At 64.0% G+C, this 12,511-nt stretch overlaps 1 protein-coding gene across 1 annotated transcript in view; it reads left to right on the top strand.

The window, feature by feature from the left end:
• Positions 1–8,000, top strand: part of TNFRSF8 (TNF receptor superfamily member 8) — a 59,372-nt gene extending 51,372 nt beyond the window's left edge. Inside the window, exons 13-15 of the mRNA XM_051834348.2 lie at positions 1,194–1,219; positions 3,072–3,252; positions 5,947–8,000. Coding sequence (XP_051690308.2) covers positions 1,194–1,219; positions 3,072–3,252; positions 5,947–6,188 — 449 coding nt within the window. The 3' untranslated portion in view covers positions 6,189–8,000. The remainder of the gene's footprint in view (positions 1–1,193; positions 1,220–3,071; positions 3,253–5,946) is intronic.
• The last annotated feature ends 4,511 nt before the right edge of the window (positions 8,001–12,511 follow it).

The raw sequence follows: 12,511 nt of genomic DNA, 5'->3' as shown, positions 1-12,511 counted from the left end.
TCGTTGATGTCATTGACAAGAATGTGGCAAGGGCAGTGGACGGTGGCTGTGCCTTGAGGGAGTGAGCCATGGCTTCCCATGGTGACTGCCGTGCCGGGACGGCAGCTCCCGGCGTTTGCCGAATGCAGATGCGGTCCTGTCCTGTGGTCCCACACTTGTGCCTCCTGCTCTTGTGCCCCCAGGCTCTCGCTGCCGCCGCTGCTCATGTAACAGATGTCCCAAGGATGCTTTCCGAACTGACCCCGTGACCACACTGCCAGGCCCCTGTGGACGAGGGTAGCAGTGCGCATTCGGGGCTGCTGGCATCAGAGAGGGCCCTAGAGGGCGTCTGGCAGCACCGGCGTCTGGCAGCGGGGTTGTCGAGACCACGGCAGTCGCCACGTGGCGCGTCCCTGGAGGGTGGTCTGCGCTGGCCGCTGACCGGCAGCCCTAGAATAGACCGGCCGCCTGGCCTCCTCCTGCACCCTGCTCCGAGGGCTTGGCCCTGCCCTGGCCTGTGCCTGGGATGAGAGAACACTTGTGGGGGGGGGAGGGCCGCGCAGCCCACGGGAGGGAGGAGAGCGCGGCCCCCCTGCCGGCCACTGCCAGGAAGGGAAGCGGGGCTCCAGTGTGGGCAGCGTTCCCCAGGACCCATCCTCTCTCTCCCCTGCGTGGGGTCCTCCGTGTGGGCTCCGCGCTGCTCTGATGACCTCGGGCAGCTCAGACCCTGGGGGCTGCAGGGCGGAGGCAGAGGCCCCTCCGAGCGCGGCGCAGGGGGCCATGCACTTCCAAGCTGAGCTCGCGTGTGTCTGTGGTTGTCTGTGTGTGTGTGTCTGCGTGTCTGTGTGTATGGGTGTCTGTGTGTATGCATGTCTGTGTGTATGGGTGTCTGTGTGTGTGTGCATGTGTCTGTGTGTGTGCCTGTCTGTGCGTGTGTGTACAGGGGGCTGGGCAGGGGTCCAGTGTGCGATCACTCAGTCATTGAAAGTGGGAGTGGCCGGGAGACAGAGGTGGTCTCCCAGTTCTCCAAGTGCTGCGGGAGAAGGACCTCCCCAGTGCAGTCTGGGGGTGCCCATGGATCCCTCAACCGAGGTGCTCAGCTGTGGGCAGAGCTCAGCACCCCCTGCCTCCAGGGAGCCCCTGGCGACTGGGGGGCGGGGCCGGTGGCCGCCAGCCCCACCCTTGTGACACCACTGCTCTTCTGCCTCTTGCAGATTCCAGACGATGGAGGAACCCAGAAGTAAGTACCCGCCCTTGCTCCCCCCTCAACCTGACTCCTGCAGTTTGGAGAGCGGCCAGGGAGGGGGTGCAAGGGCCAGGGTGCAGGTCCCTCCCGGGGAAGGGGAGCCCCGCCCCCACAGCAGCCCTCAGCTCCTGGCTCAGCCTGAGGGGTTTTCCTGGAGGAGGGAGGGTGGTGGGTGTGGCCAGGAGGAAGCCCCGCCTGCCCGCCTGTTTCCCCTTTTCTCCTTTACTGGGGGGGGGGGGGGTCAGTCTTGTCCTCGAAACCAGGTGCCAGATCAGTAGCACAGATTTTTTAAAAAATTAGCCATGGTGCACCGGGCCCCTGCTACACGTGCGAAGAGGCTGGGGCTGCCGTCCTGTCGTAGGAAGGAGAAGCAGGACCCGGACCGGCCAGGTGGTTCTGCAGCGGGTGGTGCCAGGAGGACGTGAGCCCTGCTTTGTGGGACTCCAAAGCCCGCACTCCCGCCTGCTCCCCTGCGCTGCTTGCCGCGTGCCTGGTGCCTGGCGCAGGGCGGTGGACTTTGCAGCTGGGCGTCCCTGACAGGGGCCCGTGGGTTGGGTCCTCGGGAGTCCTTCCCTGCCCTGGGCCCAGCCTCCCAGGGGAGGAGCCGAGGGAGGAGCCGGCCATTTGCAGCTGGCTGAAGCTCAGGTGTACCTGGTCCACATTTTTTTTTCCATGTATCAGTTTTTCCGTTACTTTGTTTGAATGAAGCCTTCGTACATTAAGAAAAGTCTCTTCCCCTCACGCTCGGCAGGGCACACAGAACCACAGGGCTCTTTCCGTTTCTAGTCGGGGAGGGTCTCCCGCACCTGGGCTTGCGTTTGGCCAGTTGCTGTTGTGATACTGAGAGTCCCCGGGCGAGGTACTTGGGGAGGGGTAAGATGTTCCGTGTGGGCCGCCAGCGGCGGTGACAGATGAGTGACTCGCTGAGACCTGCGACCTTTTGGCTGCTGTGAGAGAGGCAAGGTTAGGGGGTGCTGTCTGAATCACTCCCAGTTGTTCATCTTGGAAGGTAGATGGTGCCCTCCTGGGTACTCGCTGGCACTTTCCCACGGCGCAGCTGCCTGGAGCGCTTCCGGGTAACAGTGAGAGGTGACCGGCCCAGGTGGTCGGCCTGGGCAGTGCGGGAGTCCGGTGCTTCCGGGAGACTTCGGTGCTTGTGAGTGAGGATTAGAGAACGAGAGCCCGGAGTTCAAATCCCGGCCCAGACACTTACTACCTATGTGAGCCTGGGCAAGTTACCCCTCTGTGCTTCAGTTTCCTGATCTGTGAAGTGGGAGGGTGCTGTTGGTACCACGTTGAGGGGGTTGTGAGCATTCCACGTGTCGAGGACTTAGGATGGGCCCTATGTGCCTGCTAAGGCTGGCTGAGTTGCTCGTCATTATTACCCTTATTATTTATTTTTTTAAAGATTTATTTATTTATGTGAAAGGCAGAGTGACAGAGAGAGGGAAAAAGACAGAGAGATCTTCCATGCACTGGTTCACTCCCCCAAATAGTCTCAATGGCTGGGGCTGATCCAGGCCAGAGTCAGGAGCCAGGAGCTTCCTCCAGGTCTCCCACATGGGTGCAGGGGCCCAAGTACCTGGGCTGTCCTCTGCGGCTTTCCCAGGTGCATTAGCAGGGGGCTGGATCAGAAGCGGAGCAGCCAGGACTGGAACCAGCACACCAAAGTGAGAGTGTCCCCAGCTGTGGCTAACCGCAGTGCCACAGTCCTCTGTGCCAGCCCCTACTTGGTGATTTAGTCCAAACTCAAGCAGAGCCGGGCCCGCCTTGGGGAAGTGGGCTCCCCGGCCCCAACGCTGGGGGAGGTCGGGGCGCCGCCTCAACGCCTGTCCCACTCCTGCAGTCGAGCAGCACCGTGGTGGCGGAGCTGGGCCCAGAGCCGGCCGTGGAGACCTGCCCCCTCGTGGGCACCGCTCTCGTGGAGGACCTCCCGCTGCTGAACGCCAGCCCGGCCGGGGGCCCCTCACCCTCATGGGAGCTGCCTGAGCCCCGAGTGTCCACGGAGCACACCAATAACAAGATCGGTGAGTCCTAGGGTGGCCGTGGGCAAGGGGGCAGAGCAGAGACGGGCTGGACCTGCAGTGGGACCCGAGCTCCTGGGCTGCACCTGGATTCAGGTTTCGGTGAACAAGGAGTAGCAGTGAGTTTACCCCGAGGGCACACAAGGAGTGCCGAGGGTGGCACCTGCTGGCGCTCGGGTGAAAAGTGCCCCCAGTCCCCAGGTCCGAGCACCAGGAGTGCAGGAGGGACACAGACATGGCAGCAGACCCCCACCTGCCTGGCATCCCACGCACCTGGTAGCCACCATCTCTTCCTCTCCAAGAGCCACACCCCCTTTCTGGGGAGGAAGGAGGGTCTTCTCCCCGGTTCGCAATCGGGAAACCAGCTCTGAGGGCCGGGAGGATTCTCCTGGTCACGTGGCTACAGAGTGGCACAGCTGGGACCCGAGCCTGCATCTGCTGGGTCTGCAGCCCCTGGCTTTTCCTCCCGGCCCAAAGTGGGCTCTGGTGCCCAGCGCCTCCCAGCTGCGGCCACCCTGTGGCTTGGGTGAACACCCTGCCAGCCTCCCAGGGCCTCCCTGCCTCCTCTCTTGCTTCTTCTGGTACAAGCAGATGCTTTCTCCCAAGTGTAGCTACGTGGTCCGTGTCATGCCCAAGTGTACCTGCACGGTCCGCGTCACACCCTAGTGAACCTACACAGTCCGTGTCACTCCCTATTGCACCTACATGGTCCATGTCACTCCCAAATGAACCCACACTGTCCGCGTCACGCCCTAGTGTACCTGCACTGTCCGCGTCACGCCCTAGTGTACCTCTGCACCCCAAAACAGAGAGCAGCGGCTCGGGCCCCAGCCCACGGCCTCCAATGGGGCCTGAGGGCCCCTGGCTCTGGGGTCTCCACCAGAGGGGCTGGGTGAGAAATGGCACCCAGAGGTGGGGGGGAAGGGAGACAGGAGGTGAGACGTGTCATGCCCCCACTCGGAACCCTCCAGCGGGCCCCAGCTCCCTGCTTGGTGAGGTCCAGGAGTCTTAGTCGCGTGTCTGAGGCTGCCCACGAGCCGACCCGCAAGCCTCACTGGGGATGGCAGTGCTGATGGGGATGCCCTCTGCCATGGGGGCAGGGGAGGCCTGCAGGTCCTCTGGACCCCAGGACACAGGGACCCCTGGTCCTCTTGATCACCCCCAGAAGAGCGCCCCCAAGAGGACCAAATGCAGACCTGGCCATGGGGCCCCTTCTTGGCCTCCTTCACCCCTGGAGGACACAGCTCCCCTGGATCTGGGAGCTCTGGTAGGGCAGGAAGCTCCCAGAGGGCGGGCAGCCCTGTGGCCGAGGCAGAGCCAGCAGGGGCAGGACTGCCGGAGGTGACGAGGCCGGAGGCCCCTGCTTTGGCTGCTTCTGCCCAGTCGCACCCCTGCTTGGCGCCCCTGCCCGCTGCGCTGCCCCTCAGCTCCCCTCTTCTGCTGGTTTGTCCTCTGAGTCCTGTCTCACCTCCTGTCTCCCTCCCCCCCCACCTCTGGGTGCCATTTCTCACCCAGCCCCTCTGGTGGAGACCCCAGAGCCAGGGGCCCTCAGGCCCCAATGGAGGCCGTGGGCTGGGGCCCGAGCCGCTGCTCTCTGTTTTGGGGTGCAGAGGGTACCTGGCCCGTGCTTGCCCCCTCCCCTCACCCCAGCCTGCCCTCCAGTTCTCACTGCTATTCTGAACACTTCTCTCTTTCCTGGGGGTGCTGCAAGCCGAAGAAGGGCCAGCATTGTGCAACAGGGCGAGGGGCGGGGTCCCCGAATCTGAGGATGTGACCAGAGCACCCCACAAGGGAGGGGTCCCTGAGCTCCTGGCCTGCCACTCCCCGGTTCTCCCCCTGGTGGCAGCTGGGTGCTGGGGGCCAGAGGCGGCTGACCTGGCTAAGGTCAGGCATCCCCACTGCCCAGATCCTGGGCACTTAACTCCCCTGAGTCCCTGTGACCCCTCGAAGAAAAGGCCGCCCTGGAAGCCCCCGTGATGGCTGTGGTGGGGACCACAAGGAACTGCACCTCTGATGAGCGGAGGGAGACCCACCGGCACCCACTGTGCATGGCAGGCCGGGCGTGCAGCCCCGGGGGAGATGGGCTTCAGCCAAAAGCCCTGAGATGTGTGCCCAAAGCGAGGCTGTGTGCCCCCTGCTGGGGTGGCCTGGGCTGAGCTGGCTCCCAGGACAGGATGCCAGGATGGCGCGGCCACTCCAGCTGTCCACTGGAGCAGAAGAGGTGGCTGGATGGGGTGGGGGTCTCTCGGGGTTTCTCCTGACTGCCTGGGACCTTAGCCAGGTCAGTGGGCCTCTGTGGCCTTAGGGTCTCACCATCCAGGGGGACAACGGTGGCCTCCTGGCCTTGCAGGAGCATGGAAGCTTGGGGCAGGGTGGGAAGGGCCTGGTGCATGCTCGCGCCTTCCCCGTTGCCTTCTCCGGAGCCACGTTCTCCTCCTTCTTCCTGGCCCCCCACCCTGGGAGTGTGAGGAACACCTCAGGCAACCTTCTTGGGTACCAAGTGGGTCAGGTGTTACCTCCTCAGCACACAGGGCCCTGGGAGGATAGTGGGGCTCGCTATGCACCAGAGAGGCTGTGCCGTCTGCCTGAAGTCACACAGCGAGAACGGCAGGAGTGAGGCCCGGCCCCTTCTCTGCCTCTTTGCTCTCCTCCCGGGGGTGCAGGTCTCCCCATCTCGCCCATCTCTTTGTCTTGCAGAGAAAATCTATATCATGAAGGCCGACACGGTGATCGTGGGGACTGTGAAGGCCGAGGTGCCCGAGGGCTGGGGCGTGGCAGGGCCCACAGAGCCCCAGTCGGAGGAGCTGGAGGTGGACCATGCTCCCCACTACCCGGAGCAGGAGACAGAACCTCCCCTGGGCAGCTGTGGAGATGTCACGTTCTCAGTGGAGGAGGAAGGGAAGGAGGACCCCCTGCCCAGCAGCGCCTCTGGAAAGTGAGGCCCACCCTGGGCTGGGCCTGAGAGGGCAGCTGGATGTCCCCGGGAGGCCAGGGAGGCACTGGCGACACCGAGCTGGGGTCTGGAGTCCCTGTGGCCTGATCGGAGGTTCTAGCGTCCTGTGGATCTGTGCGGGAGGGGTGCTGGTGGTGGTGGTCTCTGCTCCTGTCTCCCACTTGGTGACTGTACAGCCAGAGCCTAGGGTGCTGGGGCCTGGACAGGAGACCCTTGCAGGGAGCTAGCTCCCAGTGGTGATTTTGCTGGGCCACAGATCGATGGCCGAGACAGGGCCCCTGCTTTCTCTGCTGCTGGGGGCACCAATTCCAGAGCCTTGGCACCAGACACTCGCCACGAGAGTCAGTGCCCACCGAGGGAGAGTCGGGAAGGCCGGCTCACTCCCTGCCTCCACCCCCTCCTCTCCTGTGGCCTTGCTGCCTTGCCACCAGCCCCTCGTCCCTGCAAACGTGGACCCCGCAGGCACAGAGCCAGTGCCCCTGGTTCCTCCCGAGTCAAAGGGAAGTTGCGGGATGGGGCAACATTGCTGGCACCATCTGGGCTCAGCCTGGTCCCCAGCCCTGCTCCTGCCCGCTCTCCCTGTTCCTTGCTCCATGGTGGGCCCAGCTCAGCTCGCTGGTCCCTGAATGTCCCCAGCCACCCCCGCAGCCACCCCTGCAGCAGGAAGCATCTTGGATCCAGATGTCTGCGGCCCCTCAGCAGCTGCAGGGCCCCGCCCCTGAGCCCCCGCCTGCTGGCCATGCTCACAAGGGGCAGCCTCGTTTGCCAGGGACTTCCTCCTGCCACCGAGATGGGGAACTGCAGGCCCTTCCTGGGGTCCCTGGCTGCTCTGTGGGTACCATCTGCCCTGCCCCGGAAATGGAGAAGCATCTCCCTCCATCTGCTACGCTTGAAATCCACTGCACCAGCCCCGCCGTCTGCCGCCACTGCTGGGTGCCCTCGGGGTGCGCTGTTGGCCAGCACCCGCCTCCCAGCCGTTCGTCCTGCCTCCTTGTGCACGTCGGGACCTTGCACGCGCTGGCTCGGCCTGGACTCTGGGACTGTGCATTTCACGCTAAGGAGCAAGGCTGCCCTTGGCTTCCAGGCTGCAGCCCCCCCCCCCCCCCCCGAGTACAGATGGGAGGCCCACAACCAGATCTGCAGCCTCGGGGGCGGGGCGTCCAGGCAGCCTGGGTTCTCCTGGACTTGCCCGCGGGCCAGGCCCGGGAAAGCCGCCGTGACTCACCTCTGCTTGCTCTCTGCAGGAAGTTGGGGCTGGGCCAGGCGTCACGAGGGCCGTTTCTGAACTCGCTCTGATGTTTTGGGGAAAGTTGGAGAGGCCGGGCGGGGCGTGGCCAGAGGTGGTGGTACTGGGACCTGGACTCTGGCCAGTGGGGGGGGGGGGGGCGGACGCTGTCTATTCAGGTGCCCCCATGGGGGAGGAGTGGATGAGGTCTTCCCCCCCCCCCAGCTGGGGCCGTGAGGAGTGCGGGACTCCACGCACCTGCCAAGCAGGGCTTCCCGGTGGAAGGACCCTGACCCACGTTTGGGAGAAATGATGCGCTCCCTCACCTGGTGGCTCTGCACACAACTTCTCAGAAGTCCTGACAGCCCATAATAATGAAAAATGGCAAAGCTGAGGCAGGGGTTCCCTCAGCATGCAGACACCAAGACCACTGGCCCCGATGGACTGCCACTTCTGGGCCAGGAGCCTGCCACCTGCTGTGGCCCCGCCCCCCTCACCCACCCACCCAGACTTCTGTGCCCTGGGCCAGGGCCACCCTCGGAGGATGCTCTCAGTAAAGCCCTCTTGCCAGAGGCTCCTTTTTGGTGTTTGTGCAAAGGTCCTGGGGCACTCCAGGGCCTTCTACCCTGCGGGCCGGGCTGAGCAGCTCTGCAGCTTTGCAGGGTGAACTCCTAGAGCTGTGGAAGGAAGGGGAGGACTGAGGGTCTGTGGAGCCTTGTGGCCTGTGCCTCAGCAGGAAGTGCCCGCCTGCCACCGTGGGCCCAGCTCAGGGGCCTGTGCCCACCGCAGGCTGCCACCTGAGAGCCTCCTATTACGGGCTGTGTGTGGGGCGGATGAGACCAAGGGCTGTGGATGGACCCCTCTCCACCCAACTTGGGATGTCCCCCTCAGTCCATCTGTGAAGCAGCCCCTGCCTGCCGCGTGGTCAGTGCAGGAGCCAGGGTGCACGTCCCTGGGGAGACCGGGCTTCTGGACTCTGCTGTGGGGACTCCCAGTGGGCACACGCTCAGGCTCCCACCACTCAGCGTGGCAGTGTCCAAGGTTCCCTTCTACGCCCTTCTGGAACAGGTGTGGTAAGCGAGAGACAGCAGGTGCACAGGTCCCCGAGGGGTTGGCAGGCTCTAGGCTTCTGAGGGACGCCGAGACCGGATGCCAGTCCCTAGTTTGGGACGAGAACCGACTCCCCAGAGTGGCTCTCTCTGTCTCCGCCGCTCCCCTGCCCACCGTGGAGTCCTGCAGACCCGGGCCCAGGACCTGGGCCCCCTGTCCCGTGGTCGCCAGCACTGACTTGTGGAGCTGAGCCAAACGGAAACTGCAGGGACAGAAGGTCGCGCGGCAGCCGCAGTCCCCTGGGGCCCCTCCCTTCCCGTCCTCTCCTTGACTGTAGCCGTGGGTGGGGGGAGCTGTGGCCATAATGAGTGGGGGTGAGGGTTCCAGAAGCACAGGCAGGACCCAGGAGAGAGGCACACGCCTGCGAGTGCAGTGGCACGGGATGCCCGGGTGAGAACCGCCAAGGGTCAAGGGCGGCCCCCTGGGCCTGAGAGAAGCTCACTGAGCACCTTTGGGGCCCTGCCCCCTCCCCAGACTGGGCACACACCCTGAGACCCTCGCCCAGGCTGACCGGCAGCGGGGTCTGCTCGCTGCCTCCCGTGGCCCTGACACCCATGGGAGCAGCTCCAGATAGAGATGGCGCTTCGGAGGTTCAAATCCCAGCTCTGCTCACCTGCTGGGTGATGTCGGTTACAGTCTGATCTCTCGAGGGAGCGCCTTGGTCCACTCCCTGTGGCTGTTACATGGCACCCACCACTGCGTGAGTCACAAAGATAAGAGGGGTCTCTGGCTGGGGGTCCTGAGAGCGGGCGGGGGGAGTGGCAGGGAGGCAGGTGCGGGCGGAAGAGGCAGCACATGAGCTGGGGCCTCGCTTTGCAACACCCAGTCCAGACCCAAGGCAGCAGGAGTGAACCCAGTTCCCTGAGAGCGGCAGGAGGGACCCGCACATCTCACAACCGCCCTGCCCCGCTCTGCGGCCAACATGGCTTCGGAGGGGCCGGGTGTACGCGGACGCCGTGGCGTTCAGTTTCCTCATCCGTGCGGTGCGGGCGTCTGGAGTCTCCCTGGCAGTCTCCCCGAGCAGCCCCTGGCCTGTGGCTCCTGCGCACTGAGCGGCCGCCCCCGCCCTCGGGCCAGCCTGGCAGCCACTTGCCAAGCGTGAGCCCTTCCCACACCCACAGGTTCAGCCGCCCAGGCTTACAAGCAGCTCCCCCTCCAGGGGGCTTGACTCGGAACAGCCGGCTCCCAGGAAAACGCGGCCTTGCTGGTTGGTTCCCAGGCTGGCCTGCTCATGGTCGTTGCCATTACCCAGGGCTTTCGGGCTAGCCTGGGCACCAGCCCCCGGAGAGGGGGGTGAACTGCTGTGGGAACTCCCACAGTGCTCTGTAGGGTGCATGAGAACCCCTTAAACCACAGTCCCAGGACTGGCTATCCGTGGGATGCCTGCAGCTCTGGACACGATTGTGAGGTACCGTCATGGTTCTAGTATGTTCCGCTGCACCGCTTTCCTGCTCAAGGCCTCTCCTCCCATCATTCCTCCTCCCCTCCAAAATCACCAATGGTTGGCCAGGCCCAGGTGTCGCTCTGAGCTTGCTGGCCGGGGTTCTGTGTCAGGTGGGTGGGGCAGACAGTGGTGCCTGATTCAGTCCCCAAACAAGGTCTTTCCAGTTCCATGGGGACATTTGCTGTGAGAAAAGCCCGGCCAGGCCCTGGGACCAGGTCTGGAGGGGACCTGGAGGGGTCAGTTCCAGCCAGGGCACAGGGGTAGGCTTCTCGGAGGAGGTGCCCTTTGGGCTCTACCCGAGTGATGGGCCCAGCCAGCGAGCCCCAGGAGGTGTGGTATTGCACGGCGGAGGTGGGACTTGGCCTTGAGATTCGGAGAGCAGACGGCCTGGAAGCAGAGTGAGGGGGCGGGGAGGGGCGGCCGTGCAGGAGTGAGTGGGGCCCTTGGGTTCTGTGGTCCGAGCCCTGGGCCATGCTTGTTTTCCTCCTGCGGGGACAGCACACATCCTGCTATTATGTCCACGGACGAGAAAGGTGGTGATCAGTGGGCTCGGAGGGAGGCTGTGAGCCTTGGCTGGATGTGTTTCTCAGGCCCCGAGTTAAGGAAACACGGCTGGCCGCGAGGTGGCCACGCCCGCGATGGCGCCGACGGGGGTGGGGGGGAGCAGTGCTCGGCGCCCCCTGGCACCAGATTGTCTTCCAGCAAAGACCGAAGGAGCCGTGTTCGCAGGCACGAGCGTCACAGCGGCCGGCGTGGCCTGCACCCTTCCTGGCCCTTCCTAGGAGAGGCCTCCCCACCACGTCCTGGCCGTGGTGCGGGAGCCGTGGTTAGGGACAGACGGGCGGCCAAGTTCAATCTCCAGCTCAGTGAAGTCCAGCTGCCCGGCCTCAGGCAAAGCCGAGAGGCACCCTCACCTTAAGCTTCCTCCCCGTGAAATGGACGTAACGGTTGCCTTGCAAGGTGGCCCGATGTGGGGGGTGGGGGTGTGTGGGACGTGCTCAGCCCAGCGCTGGACCCAGCTGCACATCGCGCTAAGGAGTCAGCAGCTGAAGCGTTTGCCCGAGCCCTTCCCGACCCCTCGACCCCTCGACCCCCCCCCCCCCCCCCCCCCCCCGTGCCTCTGAGCTCTGCGATGACAGCCCAGCCCTGGAAGTAGGAGACCTCCTGCAAACCGAGGTTCAGAGATGCAAAGCAGCTGGCCCCCATCACACAGCAGGGAAGTGCCAGCGCTGGGGTTCCCCGCCCCCGCCCCGACTCCAGGATCACCGTGCACGGCCGGGGCCCCTGTGGTCAGGCTGTGTGTCCATCGCGGTCACTGCCTGGCCCCGTGCTTCCCAGACAAGCTTCCTGTCACCGCCAGTCACCGCAGCTGGGCGGGGGAAGGAGATTGATCTCAGTCCTTTTTATGGGGAGGTGGGGACCGTCACCTGGGATCCAACAGCCTGTCAGGTATGGCTTTCCAGTTCCAGAAAGGACGCAGGGTGAAGCCAACCAGAGCCTGCCCCTTGAGGCAGCCGTTCCTGAAGGCGTGGGTGGCTCCGAGGGCCTGGGACACTCAGGGCCGGGGCGGCTCTCGCTCTCAGAAAACCCTGGAGTCTCCCTCTCTGGCCTGCCCAGGACACGGGTCAAGACCACGCCTGCCCATTTTACAGATGGGAGACTGAGCCTGTGGCGGTCAGCATGTTTGCCTGGGGTCCCAGCTTGGTGCTGCCCAGTGGAGACCGGGCCAGTTGTGAGCTGGGGCCAAGGGCCCAGGGGTTCACCCTCCAGTCCAAGGGAGCAGTACGGAGGATGGGCTGGTTTTTATTCTTCCTTAGGAACAAAACAAAACTGGTGTTAAAAGGAATTGAGAGAGGGCAGAGCGGGAAGAATTGCTGTGTTCCTACATTTGTGTATATGAAATGCATGAAGTTTGTATACCTTAAATAAAAGGTTTCTAGGTTAAAAAAATTTGAGATAGGATCTGGTGTTGGTACGCTGGCATCCCATGAGTGCAGGTTCGAGTCCCGGCTGGTCCAGCTCGCTGCTAATGCACCCAGGGAGGCAGCAGAGGACGGCCCATGCCTGGGCGCCTGAACCCACGTGGGAGACCCAGATGAAGGTCCTGGCTTCAACCTGGCCCAGCCCTGGCTGTTGCGGCCATCTGGGGAATGAACCAGCACGTAGAAGATCTCTGTCTCTCCCTCTCTCTGTAACTCTGCCTTTCAAATAAGTAAACTTTTTTTTTTTTTTTTTTGACAGGCAGAGTGGACAGTGAGAGAGAGACAGAGAGAAAGGTCTTCCTTTTGCCGTTGGTTCACCCTCCAATGGCCACCGGTGGCCAGCGCTCTGCGGCCGGCGCATCGCGCTGATCCGAAGGCAGGAGCCAGGTGCTTCTCCTGGTCTCCCATGGGGTGCAGGACCCAAGCACTTGGGCCATCCTCCACTGCACTCCCGGGCCACAGCAGAGAGCTGGCCTGGAAGAGGGGCAACCGGGACAGAATCCGGCATCCCGACTGGGACTAGAACCCGGTGTGCCGGCGCTGCAAGG

The sequence above is a fragment of the Oryctolagus cuniculus genome, chromosome 7 (assembly GCF_964237555.1).
Source record: "Oryctolagus cuniculus chromosome 7, mOryCun1.1, whole genome shotgun sequence".
Classification (NCBI taxonomy): Eukaryota; Metazoa; Chordata; class Mammalia; order Lagomorpha; family Leporidae; genus Oryctolagus; species Oryctolagus cuniculus.
This window is presented reverse-complemented; position numbering and strand designations above follow the sequence as displayed.